Source organism: Balearica regulorum, chromosome 3, assembly GCF_011004875.1.
Source record: "Balearica regulorum gibbericeps isolate bBalReg1 chromosome 3, bBalReg1.pri, whole genome shotgun sequence".
NCBI lineage: Eukaryota > Metazoa > Chordata > Aves > Gruiformes > Gruidae > Balearica > Balearica regulorum.
In genome coordinates, this window is record NC_046186.1 from 64,896,507 (window position 1) to 64,916,269 (window position 19,763).

Sequence of the window (19,763 nt, forward strand, 5' to 3'; positions counted from 1 at the left end):
AACACAGAGATGAACCATCATCTCGCCGTGCCCCGGGAGGCCATCCAGCCGAGTGCGGGCAGAGTTTTCTCTCTGTCAGCTCAGAAGTGATATAGCCACGTTTGTAGCACTCTCCCTTCGAACTCACACGTGCTACAACCCAGTATTTTGGTAGGGCTCAGACATGTTTACATCTGGAAGCAGCTGCACCTCTTGCAGATTGAAGCTGGTTTCTGTGAAACGTGGTTAAGCACAGAGGATGCAAAGTATCCTTTGCTCCCGTGGTGAATTTAGTCAGAGGGGTTTGCATTCAAGTACAGACCTCATTTACTCACAGAGATACGCTATTATATTGCAGCTTTCATGGTGAAATGTGACATCCATACTGAACTGCAAACTCCACAGCATTTTGCTGAATTAATATTCATAAATCAATACTGGACTAAGTAAAATAAATTAATAATTTATGTTGAATTTATACACTGTGCAGGGGAGTGCATGAAGAGGCGCTGAGCTTGCACAGATGCACACTGGAACATCCACAGCAATGAGCTGCAGCACCACGAAGAGGTAGGAGCTCCATCATGAAAGCAATTTGAACGGGTTAATGTGATGCCGTGCCTTATCTCTAATCAGAGATAGCTTATTAGCCTGGTGGTAGATTAGCAGTGGTGAGGCTGCTTTGCCTCTCATTCTCCAGCCAGTGCAATTCTGGCTAGCTGAAGCATCCTGCCAGTGGCCGCCCCACAGTACGGACACGGCGCAGTATCCCTGTGGTTGTGAGAGGTCCATCAGGGGCATCCAACAAGTCTCTGTGAGAGCAGGAGACATTATTACAGATTTGGCCTTTGAATTTGAATGTCACTTAAAGTCAACTATGAAGACACTTCAGCTGCTGTTTTGGGTTGGAAATAAGGGACAACCTCAAGTATTTTTTGTAAAGGACACTTTAGGGAAGCACCATTTCTTTAAAATATTCTATATCTTCCCTTGTAGTCCACATTTGTACTATCCACAAATTCAGTTATTGTTAACCTAGATACAATGTTTAAAATGTCATTTACCAATTCTATAACACTACAATATATAATTTTCATGCATGATTTTTAAAAATATTTACATTAAAACAAATATTGTTTGAAGCTCACACTTAGTGCAATATACTGGTACGTGCAAACTGTCCAAGTCCGTTTACACATATTCTTTTTGTTGCCACAGCTGAGGTAGAAATGGGCACAATAAACTCTAAAAGATTGAGAGAACATGGATTTGGATTTGGATATTAAATGTTTTTTAAAAGATGGCTCCAGAAGCATTCATGAATGCGGCAGTAGACTGTAGCTGAGCCTTCACTCAGCCGTCTATATCCAGTCTCTTGCCAAGTTTCAATCCTTCAAGAATAGTTGCAGTTTTCTAAAAACTCAGCCTGTTGGTTTTTTTCCCTCAGATAAAATAGCCAAATCAAGTGAAAGCAGTTTTGTAGCTGAAATCCAGTATGAAGTCAGGCACTGTCAGGTATTTGAGAGCCAGTGTTTGTTGACAAATAAAATCCTCTTCCCTTCTTTTTGAATGCTCAGCCATGTTTCAGGCAGGCATTTATGACTGAAGGATTTATCACCAGTTTTTGTGATAACTCACCTGTGGACAAATGCATATTGTCACAAATGTTAGCATTTGCGAGATGATACCACAGAACTCATTATCACGCTGTGAAAGAGAGATGAGTAGCGTTCAGTCATCATAGGTGTTTCTGCGTCTTGCCCATCTTTGTCATCCTTAAATAACTTTAAAATCCACATTCAATACAAGGGTAATTTGTGGTATCTGGAACAGCAGAGAGGTAGATGTATTCAAAGGCGATAAAACAAAGTGTCTCGTGTAATTCTGATACTCCTATGGCAATCAAGGAAAAATTATTGAAAACTTTTGTTAGAGAGTCTGTGGTTTGAAGCAATGACTTCTTACCCACAATGTGTTTTGTATTTTGCAGCTTATGAGCTGGGTGTTTACGTGAAAGCAAATGCTTTCTCCTTTCCACTATCTGTGGATAGTCCCTCCTGCTTAACACCAACAACATCTGTTGAAAATGAAAATGTTAATTATAAGGATACTGGAAATGCATTTTGAACAGGACTTTACTTCATTGCAAAATAAGAACACCCTCTTAAAAAAATGAACCCAGTCGAGATCTTGTAGTTTCCCACACACGGGGCCTTTCTGAGGGACTCTCCCGCAGCAGCAGGACACTGAGGTTTGTCCATGATGCTTGTGGTGACCTGGGAGTGGTTGGTGCTCGGTACTGCAGCCGCCCGCCTGGGAAAGCCTTCCTCTAGCTGCCTCACAGAGCGCAGGAAAGCTCTGCAGAGGTTTGAGACCTCTGTTTGCTGGCCGCTGAGCTTGGAGGAAAATTTCCACGGGGTCTTGAGACTTTTAGCAAGAACCGTCCAGGACCGGCTTGCTGTCGGACCTCCAGAGCCTTCCCTGCGCACAGCACTTGCTGACTCTTGTCAGTAAAGCAGGCCTGCCTCGACGAGACAAACACTTGGGCTTAAAAAGGACTTTCTTCCTTTCCTTAGTGGGGTTACTGGTGCAAAACCAGAAGATTATCAGGAGCGCAGGTTTAAACAGCTGAGTCACAAACATGAGCCTGCATCCAGGATTGCTGTTTCTGTGATCAATGCAAGGCTGTATTAGGAAAACAGAACATTAGGAAAACACAAAAGTCTCGGTGTGCCTGAGCGTGGATTTCATTTTCAGCTGGTTTGTGCTAAAGAACACAGTTTCTTCAGGGTAGGCTCTATACTGGAACGAGGTTTAACCCCCAGTTATTTCTTATGGATGCTCTGCAGAAGTTTGACGCCTTCATCCTACCTCCCCAGGCAAACGGCCGACATCAAGGGTGTCCTGTAACGCCACTACGCTGCTACCAGCCGAGATGGCTCCTGGCCATTTGTAACCATTCTTGGTTGTATCTTCCTTGGGCAGCTGGCAGCAGTGCAAGCTGTCTGATGGGCATACATGAGGCATGTTGCATCCAGGTTTTCTATGAAATAGTGTATAATAGTGTTAGAGTGGCACAGTGCAGCCCTGTTCTGCATATGGGATAATTTTACGTAAGCTACTTGCTTTGTGTCCCACATCTTCTCTGTGGTCCACCTAGGCTAACTAAATAGTTGTCCCATAGCATTGGATCATAACAGTAACTCCTTTTTAAACGTACAGCTCAGCTGCCTTAGGAGACAAATAAAATCAGCCTTACGCAGGTAACTCCCAGGTGCCAAACTTTTGCTATTTACATTTCTGTGTCAAAGAAATCGCTTTCACTTACTGTGCCTTATGGGTCAGTTGGGAACAGCACCAGCTACTTCTTTAAGCACTTTGAGATTTACAGATAGGACACACATACCAAGCATATCTTTAAGAGTTTCGGCCATGAAATTTCACTTTGAGGTTCTCTAGCCAAAAGTAGGGTTTCGCTGAAACCAAAATATTATATGGAAATGACTGCTTCAGTTTTAAATGTTTGATATGGAATTGATTTGGAAAGTGGGCTGAAATGAAAATGGTTGTTTCCTATCAACTTTTTCAACTTTTCCTATTGTCTTGATACAAAATGCCAGCTGCGATTTTCCCAAGTTTTGTTTTGCAAGTTGTTTTGTCTTCCTATTGCAAATCAGAACAGAAATCAATTTTCAAGTATTGTGATTCATCTGATCTTTTTTTTTTCACAATAAGCTCTTCTTATTTCTTTCCTATGGGATTGCTAGCACAAAGAGAGTTTAAAAATAAGCTCTCTACTGAAAAGGGATCATAATGGCCATGGGTCAGTTCCTGCCCCAATTAGAAGCCTCCATGAGCACGTACTTTAGCTGGTGATCATTTCCCAAGGCAGCACAGCGGAGGACAGGACTTAGCTGGCTTTTAGGCTCACAGTTTCACTCCAAATCTTTCTGGGCCCTCTCAAACAGAGTGAACCCTGATTTCTGATGTGTCCCCTTGATGCTTAGCAATTTTTAATATTTACAAAATTTTTCCATATTCACAAAGATCCCTGTGGAAAATAGGATGTGTTGCCCACAATCCCATAAACAAATAAAAAAGCAACAGCCATACCAATGCTTCTGGTAAATACTATCCAATCCTGCAAAGATGCACCATGAGGAATATAATTCATGTAAACATTAATATTTATTATTTATATTATACAATGCATATTGTTTATCATACATTATTATTTATTTATATTATTTATACTTACAATATGTGTATTATAAAGCTCTAGATATGCCTGCATATTTTTCCACTGCAATCTTTATTATAAATTCAGTTTATTAAATTTAGGTATTCAAAAATCATAATTAAAACCCCCTTTGGATTATTCTGACAACTCCCAATAATTTTACGGAGGCAAAATTTGAGGGCATTGACTTTTTGCCTGGACTTTCTGGATGTCGAGCTCCACAGCTGGAGTAGCTTGGCACATACCTTTGGATGTCAGGAAAGCCCCGACAAAAGGCTGCTTATTGTATCAGCACAGACCTGCGCCACGGATGCATCAAACCTATCATATACATACGCTGCACATGCACGGTAAAACCGACACATTCTTGGTCAATGGGATCTACACAAACTGCTGCACCAGTGCAGTAATGCTGACGTGTCCCACTGGCGTGGACTCATTGCAGATGGATTTCACTGCTGTGCATGTACTTGTTACAGGAATTGCATTCAGAAACTCAGCATCCCCACTTCTGGCAAACATAGCCTCCTGATTTGATCATGCTTTATTTTGGTTGTCATTATCATCTCCCAAGTTCATTTTAAAATCTGTGCAGTTTCACCTACTAGCTCTGAAAACTCTCTTTATTCAGGGTGCTGTTCCATACTGCCAGTGACCTCCACTGCTCTGTGTTGTGGGACCAGTACCTCGGCTCTCTCGGCTGTTGTGCATCTGCTAAAGCATTTTGGTTTCCATTGATGTATGTGTTTGGTCCATCATTAATAAGTGCTCAATGATCTTAGCAACTCTTTTCTGCATGTGTAACTTTTCTTTTCAGTATGTGGATGCTTTTGTTTCATAGATTCATAGAATGGTTTGGGTTGGAAGGGACCTTAAAGACCATCTAGTTCCAAGACCCCTGCTGTGGGCAGGGACACCCTCCACTAGACCACGTTGCCCAAAGCCCCATCCAGCCTGGCCTTGAACATTGCCAGGGAGGGGGCATCCACAACTTCTCTGGGCAACCTGTTCCAGTGCCTCACCACTCCAACAGTAAAGAATTTCTTTCTAACATCTAAACTAAAACAACCCTCCTCCAGCTTAAACCCATTACCCCTTGTCCTGTCACTACACTCCCTCATAAACAGTCCCTCACCATCTTTCCTGTAGGCCCCTTCAGGTACTGGAAAGCCGCAATTAGATCTCCCCGGAGCCTTCTCTTCTCCAGGCTGAACAACCCCAACTCTCTCAGCCTGTCCTCATAGGAGAGGCGCTCCATCCCTCCGATCAGCTTCGTGGACCTCCTCTGGACTCCCTCCAACATTTCTATAGTGCTTTATCACCATAACAACCCTCCCTCCCCCCCCAAAAAAAAACCCAAACAAAAAACCTTGAATGATCTGTTACTACACTGTCTTGATTTATGTATGTATTATAGGTCCAAAAGTCCTTACATGCAGGATGTAAAGGTCAGGTGAATACTTCTTAAGAATTCTACCTTCTCAAGGAATGGTATAAAAAATTAGTCACTTGTTACATCAACTAAAAATACAAAATCGTAGTGGGGTGTGGCAGCTGTTTCCCATATCCATGACATTTAATCATTAATCATCCCATTCAGGTCACTTAGCCTTCCCTAGCACCCAGTCATACATGTTTTGGATTGCTCATAACTGCCCCTGAGAAAAGAGCCAAGTGTGCTTGGACTCTCCCAAACTGCTCTCTTCTCTCCAGGGCTGGGTTAGAAGGAGCTACCCTGAAGCTCCCAAGACTTGTTCAGGGCATTTTGGTGAGCACAGAATTAGGCTGCAGCTGAATGCAGACCAGTAGGTAAAGTGTACCAATGTTCTTCATATAAAAAAATTGGGCATTACACAAACCCTCCAATTATCTTCAAAGCATTTAAGAAAGTCTAAAAGGAACAAGGATATTTTCCCTAATTATGTACTTAAATTTAAGAGTAATTAGGGGGGGACACACACCAAAACCCAAAAGAAACCCATGCAAGCTGCCAGAATCCAGGGTGGTAACTGTGTTTTAAAACTAAGACATTTAAGGAAGAGCACAGCTAAAAAAAAATCAGGAGAATGGTGAACCTGTCTTTCCAGAAATCAGAAGCCACAGGCTGGTTTAAGACAGCAGTGGCCGACGAGAGATTTGCTCTCTGTAAAAACACAGAAAGTGCTGTTCATGGTACAGAATGCCACTCACACAGGACTATACATGGGCCACGCATAAGCTGAGGTTAGAAATGGGAAGGTTTCTCATCACGGGAGAAGTGCAGCCTTCCACTAAAAAACAGCAGGTGAGTACCATCTTTGTCTTCATATTTAAAGTTCTTGATCAGTGTATGAAAGCTATTTTGCACAGTTTTGATAAAAAAAAAAAAAACCCACAGGCTTCCCGCATCTGAGACCTCCTGTAGACCGTAACATTCTTCAAGCGTTTAGGGTTCCCCCTCAAGCTGTGATGCATTTAAGAGGTTTTGGCTTAGCAAAGGGGGTTTTATGCCTGGCACTTCTGATAAAAGCGCACAGCCATGTTTTGCAGTGCATACCCAAGCTTATTTGACTAGAAAATGAAGGTGTTGCCTCCTGGACATAAGAGGTCTTTAACTTACTTTTATTAAAGTAATTAAACCTGACAATTCATGGATACTGATATTCACGTTAAGAGAAGTAAAGAATGGCTATTTGCTTGAGTTTATGAAATGAATCTGTGAACCACAAACAACACCAAGTTTCTACAACCGTCAGTTAAAACAGTTTTAATTAACCCACCACATTTGAAAGGAGTGCCACATACATTAGTATCACTTGAGAGTAATTAATGACTATTTGCAATAGCTTTCTCCAGAACATCTTAATTGTGTAACATGCTGGTTAATGCTTCCACCCCTCCCAGTACATTCAGAGCCAAGTTTATTTTACATTTGTGCTTTTTTGACAAGTTATGACAATGCTTATAAAAAACCCATACAAAAGACTTAAGTTATTCTAAACCCTATTACTATACCATCCTCCCTCTCATTAGGAAGGGTGTCCATTTTCTTACGTCCTTTCTTCTTCTCAGCTTTAGCTGTGCAAGGATTTTCCAGACTTGGGATTCTCTGCCGTGTTTTGAATTCACTAGAAAGTTAGGTCCTAACATTACTCATGATACAGAGAAGTCTACACAGTATTCCCCACCAGCCAGTATTATACAGAAAAGGAAAAAAAAAAAAAAAAGGCACATTTGTCACTGGATTCTCTTCTTCAGCAAGAATCATAAATACAGTTGATTGATTGTATATGCCATGACTGAGCTTGTAACACAGTTCTGAAGTCTGCAGATGTTTACACTCTGTCAAGTTATAAAATACAAGCCTGGAAGGGACCTTCAGAAGTCACCTGGCCTTTCCAAAACAAGATCATATGCAATATACAGAATTACCAAATTAAAAAAGATGTTACAAAACAGAAAGCTATACAATATATAATACAAGAAATATTGGGTATTGAAAAAGCTTAGTTCTAAATGACTTCAGCTTTACAGTATGCTGGTTAATGTTTTGTAAGTTCTATTTTGTACACGTGCATGAATACATATACTAACACAGTTACCCTCTGCTAAGTACTGGGTTCACAACAGTAAGAAATAAGTCCCCAACTGCTCATTACACAGAGTAACATGCAGCATTTGCTTACCACCCTACCTGTACCCCGCTCAGAAATCTGTCTCTGCTAGAGCTACTTCCCCTCTAGCTGGAAGAGGAGCTCCACAAAAGAGCCTCTTCCTTCTTCTTCCCCAGCTGAAGAAAGTTCTGACAAAGATTATAGACTATAATTAAATCTGCTGAAAGGTGCTGCAGGTCCATGATCAACACAGACATGGCTCTGCCTCACTGCAATACTTATTTGGAATTGCTGGCTCCAGAAACACAAGCTAGGAGCCAGCCAGATTAGTCCCCGAGACGGGTGTCTGTACAAAGTTTGCATACGTAAATTCCTCATGGAACTGCTTTTCTATTTTTACCTGTTATCCCTAGTGACTCACAAAGCATCCTCAAGTTTTCTAAACTCTGGAGTACCTACAGCGTGCTTTAGAAACTTTTGGAGGTTTTCAACACTTTATGCTAAGATTTGTCTCCAAAGCACGGCTGATAATTAAAACACTGCAGTTTTACAAAGGTAGACATAAAGAACAGTGCATGTTTCTACTCAAAGGCATTTTCTAAATCAGCATCCCTTGAATACCATGTAAAAATGTATGTAGTATAACATCTGAAGGTTTATTGATTCTCTCTGTGACAATGTACATTAAATTATACATGGCTCCATCACAAGTCCTGCCGTGGCCGCAAAACCACCAATAAGTGTTACATTAGCCACTGTTACACACACCAGCTCCATGCTTTAGAGATCTCTCCATTCAAGAGCACCAATTGGTGGAAAATAAATTGTAATTTTATTTTGCCCTTAATTCAAATAGCTAATAGTCAACAATAGTCCAGTAACAGGAATGAAACAAGAATCTTAGTCAGCAGGTGACTGCGATAGCCTCAGGGAAGTTCCTTCCTTGGGACTGACTTTGGTGGAAAAAAAAAAAACATTCTTTGGAAGGCTGTTTTTTTTCTAGTTCCATTTAAGGCAATTTTGTCAGAGGTGAAAACAAAATAACTTGCAGGTCCCTCTAATGGATTGTTTAAAATCTCTCCTCTTCCTTTCTACACTTGAAACACTACATCTTTATTCATAAGCAAATGTTTGAATAAAATAAGGATGACTCAATTAGTCGGGAGGGGAAGGAGCAAGTAAACCACCCAAACAGAATCGACATGAGAATACGTAAATAATACTTTGGGTAAAAGCTGTTTGCTTAAAGATGCCAATGTTTTTACTAATTTATTGCCAGGGCTAGTAAGAAATACTCTGGAGAAATAAGGTGGTTTTTTCAGTCTCCTATAATCGCACCAAATTTACATCAGAGGTGCTCCTCTACTGTTTCGACAGTTGGTTGTACTTGGATTTAATCTTTCAATTTAAGTATGGTGCTCTCTCTGGGGATGAGTAGTAATAAGTAGGCTTGATGTTTCCCAGGACTTCATCTTCCCAGTTGGGGAGGCAGCAGAAGAAGAAAGCACAACCTATTACAACAACAGTGCTGGCCCAACCAAAGCCATAAGCCCAGCTGAACATGTTATCTCCCGTCAGTGGAATTTCTTCTGCGAATTTCACTGGGTAGATGACCAAGCCTATGATTTGGAATGCAGCTAGAAAGAAAGAAAGAAAGAAGGAAAAGCAGGAGTAAATGACAATGAATGCTTTACACTTCCCACTAAAAAAGGTACCTGGAGATAACTGCCTATCTTTTTAAGATCTGTAAGGATTAGCTTCAGTCCTACAATGAAATCTGCATTCTTACAGAAAGGTACGTGACTCCTGGCCCAGACAGATCCCTACGCCTATCTGACTGTGGCAGCTACGGCTGACATTGCCAGGTTGCTACGGCGCGTACCTGCGTGCCGCGACCAGCCCTGTCCTGCAGCCAGGCACCGTGATCCCTGCGGAGCCAGTTACCTCCTGCTCGTACCACAGCCCCATCGCTGCTCCTCCCCTCGGCAAGGGGGGAAGCGCCCGGCGCTCTCAGCTCCTGAGTCTTAGCATGTGACCTGCAGGGTCAAAGGTGCCGGTTGCCCCCGTACACTGCTTTTGGGAAAGTGCTAACTGACAAAGGCCACTGGGGCTTCCCTAACCATTATCCTCTCAGAGCGTAAATCAACCTTCCCTTATTCCCCATGAAAATGAGTCATAAACCAAAGACAGCTTATTTCATAAGGGAGGCTCCATCTAGCATGTTTTTCTGCTGATGTCTGTTTTATATCTAAAATAATCTTGTCTTTGTGCCCAGCCTTACCAACAACAAAGAGCAAGCCTCCAATTCCTCGCACAAAGTTGAAGCGGAGTATCTCGATCGAGAACGCGATGACTGCGAGGGCGAAACAGATGACCAGGATCACAAAGCCAACGAGGTACGTGGCAGCTGCTGCTCTCCCCCATCCTTGAAGAGAAAACAAGACAGACATTACACACAGCAGTGCACTGAACTGTAGGTCATTGCAGGTCTTTGGTTTCCTTTAATAATTTTTTTGTTGAAATCCTTTACTGTGAGCACGCCCTATGTCAAAGCAATACCGGATGCCTCCAAAGCGCACAGCTGAGAGGTGCCATCGTTGGTGCAGCAGCACAGAAGTCCCTGCCTGCTAACTTGTCCCGCTGAAAAGATAGGGGGATATAGTGCAGTATGGTAATGGAGATAACACCTCCAAATTCCGCATCTGTAAGAAACCCACATCTGAGCAGATAGGGCACACAACAACTGACCATGTACTTTATCGTTACCGTTCCTGTTCAACATGCAAGTTTACAAAACCACTTCCATGCACGGGGGGAGGGTGAGAGCAGACAAGAGGGTACCACCACAGGAGATAGCTGCTGGGAAATAATAGTGCTGTCAGCATCCAGCTTCTTGCCTGTTTGTTTATGACAAGAATAATGCATGTGGAGGAAAATTAGCATGACCAAAAAGAAACAGATTTGGAATAGCTGAAGTGAGAGATGACAAAGAGAAAGCTCTTGAAAATCAGTATCTATTTTTAAGCTGAAAAAATTTAGAAACAGCTAAAATGTAGCAGGTGGAGGAGAAACAGCAGAATCTGAGGTAAAGTGGAAGAGTTCTCTTTGAATCATTACTTTGACATTTGATGGGATGGGGTGGTGCAGATTCTTAGGATCAAGCAGCTGCAGGCTGGAGAGGCTCAGGCATGAAACGATTGGCCTTATCCCAGCAGAGCTGCACGAGCGCCCAGAACTCACCCACCACAGGCCAGGGCAGGGACAACAAAGGTAAGAAAACCTCCCCAAAACCAGCAGGCAATTCCCTTTTTGCAGTAACAGGGGCTGGTGAAAAGGCCCTCATTACAGCCAGACCCTGTCCTTTTTAGAAACCAAGGAAGAGTTCAGGTGAGCCCAATGCAAACAACAGCAAGGAAAGGTGTTCCTGCCCTGGAGGCAGGATACCTGCCCGCACGGGCTAAACCATATCGCTAGCGCTTTTTTTTCCAGTCAGCTGTCGGCACAGCTCACTTCCCACGTCTGCATAATGTGGGTTTCTATTTTCACACATTCAGACAGAGGTATGGCCAGATCCCGAGCTCCCTCCAACATGGGAATAAAGAGGGCAGCGAGATCTAGGTCAGAATGTTTTCCAAAAAATGTCTCTCTCATCAGAGCTGTCCGTTCCAACACAGCTGAAGTGACTCTGGAGACACCCTGCTTTCAACATAGGCTCTGTTCTTTCTGTGCAAAAACTAAGAGGAAAAAGACAGTGAAACAGAGAACCTTTTCCTAAAGAGCTAAAATCCTCCACCTTAACTCACGCACTCTACTAGTTGCAAAAATGGGGACAACCTAGTAATTTGAGACCAAGAATGCAGTAAAACTATCTCAGACACCTCTACTACGTACATCAATTTACTCTTTGAAAGCAAAGCATTGTTTTACAGCTATTTTCATTAGATCAGTCTGAACCGGTTTCTTTCCCCCCTATTCCAATAGCAATACAGCAGCCACCCATCAGCCAGATCTCAACCCAAAACCCCCAGCCACCACTGCTGCCACCTGAAGACAGTCATGCTGGCATAGAAAGGGTAAGGAAAGGGGTTTCTTTCCCCTCTCCCTTCTTGGACCTACTCAAGACAGCAAAAACTTTTCAAATTAATTTTTTCACCCGATGAGCGTCTGGAGATTAAAGCTACGTCAGTGGTCTGATAAAATCTTTTCACACAAAATATTCTCTGATGTACCTAACGCACGTACTGGATATTGTCTCCACAATAGGATTTATTTAGGGATAACTAATATAAAGGTATATTTAACCATTACACACAGCCAGCCCAGGAAAAGTGATTGAGTCTAAATGACCTAGGAATGCTATGTATCGATATTTGCACGATTAAGAAAAAAAGCACAGCAGGAAGAAGGAACACTTAGCTATCAAAGCACATTCCCTTTCAGATGCATTACATGTGCTGGCACAGTGTAGGAAGCCAAGTCTGGCATCTGCCTGATAAAATTTAGGTTGCAAACTCAAATACACCTGCAGGTTAGTCACCTTGAGGTTTGGTGCAACACAAACACGACTTGAGGAGATATGAGCCAGAAAGCCCCCCAGTGCTCTCTCTGCTATTTCCATATCCTCTGTGCTTACTTTACAAGTATAACAAGCTTTTGGATACAGGTCAGCCCCATCTCTGCTCACAGTAATTTATTTTCTTGTCTCTGGTGATATGAAAATGACAACACACATAGCTGTAGGAGATGTCTTGTCAGGAAGATTAATATCAAGCCCGGCTTTGTTTCAGGTCTTCGGAAGCAGGGCAGTAGTAGGTACCACCATTATGAAATTCAGTGGGTTTTGTGCTCACATGTGACAGATCTCAGTGCTGGTGACCCCATACCTTCCTCTCCTTCTCCTGCTGGATCTTCTCCAATGGCAGTTATCAGCAGGTTGATACTGATAAAACCTGCTAAGACTGAGTCATAGGTGCTGGCCACAGCACTGGACAGGACAAGAGAATAACCATCAAATGGCCAGCCTGCCACGTGAGCACCAGTGGGAGTCACGGGAAAGGCAGCAAAAAGCTCTGGACTTGTACCTACACACAGTGCAAGAAAAACCTCAGAAAAATAACTGGAAGTCTTTCAATAAGTGACTGATAGAAGAGGTTGCGGTGGGAGGCTGCACCCTTACCAAGCGTAGGGTGCAGCCCTGGCACGCTCCTTTCCTCCACAAACTGTTGCTACCCCCACCAACGGGGAGAGGTTTCAGTGGAGGGGCTGCTGCAGGGCTCCAACTGAAATTGGTGTTTCTCCGTGAGGGATGCCCCCCATACCCATCAAGTCAGGCTTTCCCGGCTCTTTCTCCTCCCAGAGGCTCCTGAGAGCTGACAGAGCTCCTGCAGGCACCCAGCTCTCTGGCTCTGTCTGCAAGATTCTCCGCCTACGGCTCCTGGCTGCCGGGAGGGGAGAGATGCGGGTTTACTCTCACAGCCGCCTTAAGAGCTGGAGAGACCTGCTCACACTCAGAGAAAGACAGATCAGACCCAGTTTCTGGCTGGTTTGTGCTCAGAAGTACCTTGTAATCATGAGACATTTAGGCAGAATTTAAGTTTTCCGTAAAAATAGAAAATTCTCAGGTCCCTTCATTTGGCAGAGAGAGTACTTCTTACTCAAAATAGGCATATATATATAATGTTTGTTTATGAAATCAAACAATAACACCACAGTAATTTGAGGCTGCATAAATAGGAGAGCAGAAAAGCAGAAGAACAGTTGGAGGTATTAGCGTTCCCCAAGTCGGCTTTGCCTCAAAGAAGAGTCAAGTTCTTTTCTTTGCATCTAATCAGTAGAAAAGTATTTATCAATTAGGTGGTGTCGAAAGAACATTAAAGAAACCAAAACTGTTTGGGGGCTGAAGGTCTATAATTATTAGGAAGGATTAAGAGTTTTATTACATAGCTTGATTAATGATCACTATGGAAAGGAACTAAGCTGCAAATGTTATTGTGCAACTAGGAGGGGTTGGGATTATTTAATGATGAGCACCAGTAATATGATGAAATAATAATAATAATAAAAAAAAAAGCAACAGAGACTTAGTGTTAGGTGTATTTCCTGATTTTATGTGGCCATGCCTCAGCCTCACCAGGGAGGAGATGGAAGCTCTACAGGGTAGGATATTTAAATCTAGATTTCCCTCTAGAAATGAATAAAAGGACTAGGAAATAGTCTAGCAGGAAGATGAACTGCTACAGGATTTGAAGTAACAAGCCTTTCTCATCTTTGTTCACTTACAAAAACAAGCAAGTTTGTTAGCTTGTGAATAACTGGAATCTTAGGGTAGAAAGTTTTACCATGACATGCGTAGATGAGGCACATTTTTACACTCCACTTATAATATTTTTCTGTATATAAATAGCAGTAGCAATTCTGGTTTGGCCTTGAGACCCCAGTACATAGAATGCCCCAAAATATCTGCTTTGTTGGTGAAACAAAGGAGTAGTGGACTGCAAGCAAGAAAGCACCATCAGTAGTATTTTCTTGCCCACATAATGTGCAAACTTCCATGGTAGCATGACTGGTGAAGGGAAAGTATATGTCTACCCACCATGAGCACAGGACAACCCAGAATCAAAGGTTTGCCGGGAGGGCTGGTTGGGAATTAATACTGGGAGTCACAGCTCTGTTTTGGTTTTAGAAGTGCAGGAAAAGCAACTGCTATACTACCAAACTACTAAATAAAAGCCCCCTAGTACAAACTTGACTTCAGGCACTTGGGTCTGCCAGGAGCTCAGGAGATGCACAGTCCTATATATTTTCAACTTCTCACACTGCGGGTTGCTAGCAGTGGAAGTGCGCCTGCTGCGCGCACAGCCCAGCGGCAGGGACGCCAGCCTCGCCTGCTCCCTGGGATCTTTTACTGGAGAGTTGCAGTTAATATTTTCTGGGTGTAGATAGGGACACCAACTGCTACACTTCTTCCATCAGCATTTTCCAAGTGCTTGCACTCAGCAGACACTATAAACTAAGTCTGTTTGTCTCTAATACATCCTGGCATCGTAAATCAGACAGAAGGCATGCTGAAAAGATATGTGTACCTGTAACATTCCTCCTTTACTTACCAGGCCTTTCAGTGAAGTCAACACATGCACTCAGCTTCACCAATAACCTGTGGTATCAAAGTCCATACCTCTAGGGACACAGGTACAGTGGCACAGCTGCAGTAAAACATGATTCACAAAGGCTGGGCTCCTACTTCTCGGTTCCACCTTTTTTTTCTTTTTTTTTTTTCCTTTTCTTTTGGCACTTACTAACGATCCAGCTGAATGTTTCCCTTTTCCTAAGTTGGCTGTTGTGCACTTAATGGATATCAACTGGCTGTTAGGAATACAAGAAAGAGTTAACCTCCACGTGATCACCTCTACACGCCCATCTTTTACAGTGATAATTCAAAGCAAAGGTGCTGGGAGCAGCCATTCAGAACCAGGAGGACATAGCCACCCACAAATATTGCTCAGAAAAGTACAGCCTCATCACTATAAAGGCAAGAGCCCTCTCCAAGTAACCACATTGCAAACAATCCTTGTTGTATCTGATGGCTTACTGATATGTTCTAAAGACGGAGTCAACAGTTTAATCCTGCAATGGTCCAGACTGTCATCCTGAGTCATATTATAGTGTAGTACAGCAGCTCTGCGTTGCAACATTTTGATAATACACAGGCGCTGCCAGCCAGGTACTTCCCAGACACAAACCAGTACAAAGCTCTAAACAAAATCCTTCCCCAGCTCCCTACCAAATGACCTCCCACTCTTCTTTTTCCCTCTCATGTGGTATTTGCAAATGTGCACTAAGAAGCAATGCAGTTTAAGAGACATTCCTATTTGCAAATCTTTGTTCCTGTCCCTTTCTTTCCCACGTAGAATAAGTGACTCGCCTGCTTTTGCTCTTCCACTTCTCAGTACGTATGCCGCAGCTCAGTTAAGAAACTGTCTAAGGGAGCTTTCTATTAATGAGGATCCACTCTGAAGTTTTTGTTTCATCAGGAGAGGCACAGGATGGTTAGTGCGTAGTAGTTATTGTATGCAAAACACAAGTTATGCATCTCAATTAATTAATTTTTATTTTCCCGCAGCAGTGCTGTAAATGCCTGCTAGGCATTTTTTCCTTTGTAAATGCCCTCACCTATTTTGAGTCTAATTGCATTAGCATAGAAAAAAGGAAACAAAATAAATCAAACCTGAACTCATATGTTATATCCTGTCTCTAGATGTAAATAGTATTTGAATAGACAGTGCAATTGATGTCATGAAAATTAGAAAAGAGGCAATGTCAAGTTGGTCTAAATAAGCTAAGGATTTTAATAAATTTTGGTTTAAATAAGCCGAGGCTTAAATAAGGGAAGTGAAGGATACCATTCCTCTTTGACTGCTTGTTAACTAGCAAAAACAGCAGAAAGTTGCTCGGGACTGACGCAAAGCACACACCCGTCAGTACTCAGGGATGTGAGAAGCAATGTCACCACAGGAGAAAGCAAATTTCACCAGCTCTACTGCATTAGCAATTCTCCCCTGTGCAATGCAAATTTCAGCAACTCTACTGCACTAGCTTTTCTCCTCTGTTTAATGGGGGAGATGGGTATTTTTGTCACACTAGCCAGATTTCTTCCACCTACAGTAAGACCTGCAGTCATCACCTGGCTGAGAAATGAAGCCAGTTGCTCTTGCAATATATTCAAGATTTAGCTTACGCACGAGTGTTGCAATGGAAAGCTTCTGGAAGTCAGTCCACCGTGCTCGGGTGGCAAGGGATCTGCGCGGGGCAGCAGTCCCAGCTCTCCTAGCTGAAACACACCCTTCCAGCTTCCCAGTCTCCAAAGTACCCTCGTCCAGGATCTTAAGGCGGGTCTGCTTATTTGTCCAGAAATATTTTGTTTGAGGGAAAAGCAGATGTAATCAGACCCACATGTTCTAGCAAAAAAAACCCCACAGAAGTCCCCCAAAACCTCAGAAACTGGGAGTGTGTGGTAAGAATATAACGTTGGCGATGCCAGATACAGAAGCAGCTTAGCAAGTTAAAACAGAGGCGCAGTTATCGCCTGATGTAGGCCCCAGTGCAAGAGAGGAAATGGCATTTTTTCTGTTTGCAGACCCACACCAGGCCATTTGAAGCTGCAAGTTGGGAGGCATCTGAATATCTGAATTCCCTTGGCCAGGCAAGGTTAAATTAGGGTGCCCTCTCCCTGTGGAGGGCTGGGGGAGGTCAGTTTTGCTATCATCCAGGTGAGGCTCTGGACAGGACTCCCTGTGTGCAGGTTTCCCTGCTCACCATCTGACCAGTGAGGCCACTGGCACGGGGAACAGCCCAGTGCTGGGCAAGGCTGCCAGGACCGCAGCCTGCAGATCACTGAAAGAAAGCAAACTGGAGAGCTGAAGGGACTTGCGGCCAGTTGCCTCTCCTACTTTGGTTCTAAAATAACTTTAAAAAAAAAAACAAAAAAAACCACAAAACCCCCACCACCACAACACAAAACAACCTGGCTTCTCAGTGTTGTAGTGACAGAAAAGATTGCTCTGAAGCAGTCTGGACCTGTATTTCTTTGCCAGTTTAAGCCCTGAAACCAGCGTTAGCACTGGTTCTGCAGGGGAAACCCCATCCCAGAAAGCAGCTGCTCCACAAGAGAGGCGGGGAGGCCGTTCGCGGCGTTAGCACCCACCGCTCTCCAGCCGCTGCCCCTGCGTGCGGCTGGCGGCCAGGGCCAGGGTCCCGGCGAGGGGAGGGCAGGAGGCTCCCCGCTTACCGTAGTCCATGAGGGATTCGCAGTTCCAGTTGAGGTCCGTCGGGCCCCGGGTGCAGCTCTCCCACAGCGACGCTTGATGCACGTAGGGCTCCGACTCGGACTCCAGCCATCCCCTGCCCGCCAGGGCGATGATGCCCATGATGATGGCCAGGCCCAGCAGCAGGGGCAGGAGCCACCTGCACCTCCAGCAGGCGAGGCCGCACACCACCATCCTGCCCGGCCGGCGGGGGGACCCGGCGAGCCCGAGTGTCGCGGGTGCGGCGGGGCGGGGTGCGGCGGGGACGCTCCGCCGGGACGGGAGACTGCGTGCGTGTCGGTCCGATCGGGTTTTTAAGGTGCCGGGGGTGGCGGGAGTCCCACCCACATTCCTCTGACTAAGCCTGGCGGCGGCCGCAACCGGTGGGGCCGGCGGAGAGGAAAGGAGAGGAGGGAGCGCGGGGCTGGGCCCCGCTCCGCGTTCTGCCCCGGCTCCCTCCCTGCCCCGCCAGCCGCCCGTCCCTTCACTCGGCCTCCCTCGGCTCGGGCTTGCACTTAACCCCTTGCTGGCTGCCACCCTCCGGACCCGCTTCTCCGAAACGTAACCACAGCAAAAAACTTCAGGTTCTCGCCAGGTTTCACAAGCCCTGCCCTCCTCCCGGGTGCTGAAGCTCATCCTTCTCCTCTCTGTTCGCTAGACAGACAGACCAGCGTTACCCAGCATGGGTAGTACTAATGATGTTAGCCACTTCAGGTACCAAAAGCTTGCAATAAGCTGCTTTGCAGTTGAAACGGTCAACTTCTTGTCCAACTTTTAATGCAAATGCAAAGAAGAAAGGAAGGTGTTATTTGAGGGTGGGAATGTGACATTACTAACAAGGAAGCCATCACTTGTCTGGCATCAAGCTCAGCATTAAACAAATGCATATTTCCTAATGGCCGACTAATGAGTGCTTGATTGCAATTGTGCTCTGGCTTCCAACCAGGCTGTGCCAGGCGCAGTCCAGGAGTGGTACTCAGGACCCACATGCCCTGATCCTTCCCCATCCCATGTCTGGAAGTGCACCCCCGAGATGACCAAAACGAAGGCTTCCCCATCACATGGCATGAACAGCCAACATTTTTGTCATGGGAGAAACACTTCTCCACAATAAGATCCACACACATCCCATCATGTCATCCCATTGCCCAGCACCAATGCAAACGCTCGTCATATGAGCAGACGTGTGCCTGACACAGGACTAGGGGTGCATGTGTTTTGGGCACATAACTCGCATATTTGGTCGAGTCTTGGAGCAGCTTCAAGGCCTCAGCAAAGAAGTCAACAGGAAAACAAATCTTTGATGCCTGAAGGGCTGAAAAAGAATAGCAGGTAGGGGGGATTACATGGGTTTGGTGGAGGATGGAGGCGTATGATTTCTTATTGGCCTGCATCCAATGGGATTTTGTCACAGCTGTGTCAAGCATGATCAAATTGTGCCCAATGTCAGTTGCTCAAAAGATACTCAGAGGAGGTGTCCTGTGAGAAAGGATGGTGAACCTCATTCGAGTACCAATTGCTGACAAATGCCAAGGAATGGATTGTGATGCTAAAACCAGAAAAATAACATGATACCACCATGGGCAAGCTGCAAAAATCTCAGGTAGGTTACCTCCAACCAGAGAGAGTTTCACAGGCCCTCTCTCAACATCCTCCTCAAAGTTCCCACCAGAAAAATCTAGAAAGATGCTATATGTCTCTAGGAAGTATGTACTTGTTAATACAATGTGACTGAAAAATAGGACTGTGAGAAGTATCAATTCTGTCAATAATAATTGAAGTATACCATTTCTCTTGAAAACTACCTTTAAAAGATTATTTGCATATTTGTTGCATTTGTGTTGTGGCTTTTCAAAGAGTGCAGATGAAAAGCTATAGCTATGAATTATTGGAACATTTCCTAAAAACTGAAAAAAAAAAGGTATTTCTGAGTTGATGTTTTTAAGAATTTCCAATTTTTGAATACTGTTGAGGGACTACTTACCACTTAATTGTCTCAAGGGATTTTACTGGCAAGTACATACTGAATGGCAAAAATAACACAGGGCTGGTTTTAAGATCCAATCTAGTTTTAAATTACCTATCTGGAAAAATTAATGCCCTGCATATTCCTGTATAGTAAGTTATATTGTGATGAGGTATCAATTTACT

The 19,763-nt window shown here is 44.0% G+C and overlaps 1 protein-coding gene across 1 annotated transcript; it reads right to left on the reverse strand.

Annotated features, from left to right (window-relative positions):
• Positions 1-6,950: 6,950 nt before the first annotated feature.
• Positions 6,951-18,047, reverse strand: LOC104643083 (p53 apoptosis effector related to PMP-22). Its single transcript, XM_075748210.1, has 3 exons — positions 17,597-18,047; positions 10,094-10,237; positions 6,951-9,449 (listed from the first exon to the last, which is right to left on the reverse strand). The coding sequence occupies exons 1-3, from the start codon at positions 17,805-17,807 to the stop codon at positions 9,214-9,216; spliced, it is 591 nt and encodes a 196-aa protein (XP_075604325.1). The 5' UTR covers positions 17,808-18,047; the 3' UTR covers positions 6,951-9,213.
• Between the last annotated feature and the right edge of the window lie 1,716 nt (positions 18,048-19,763).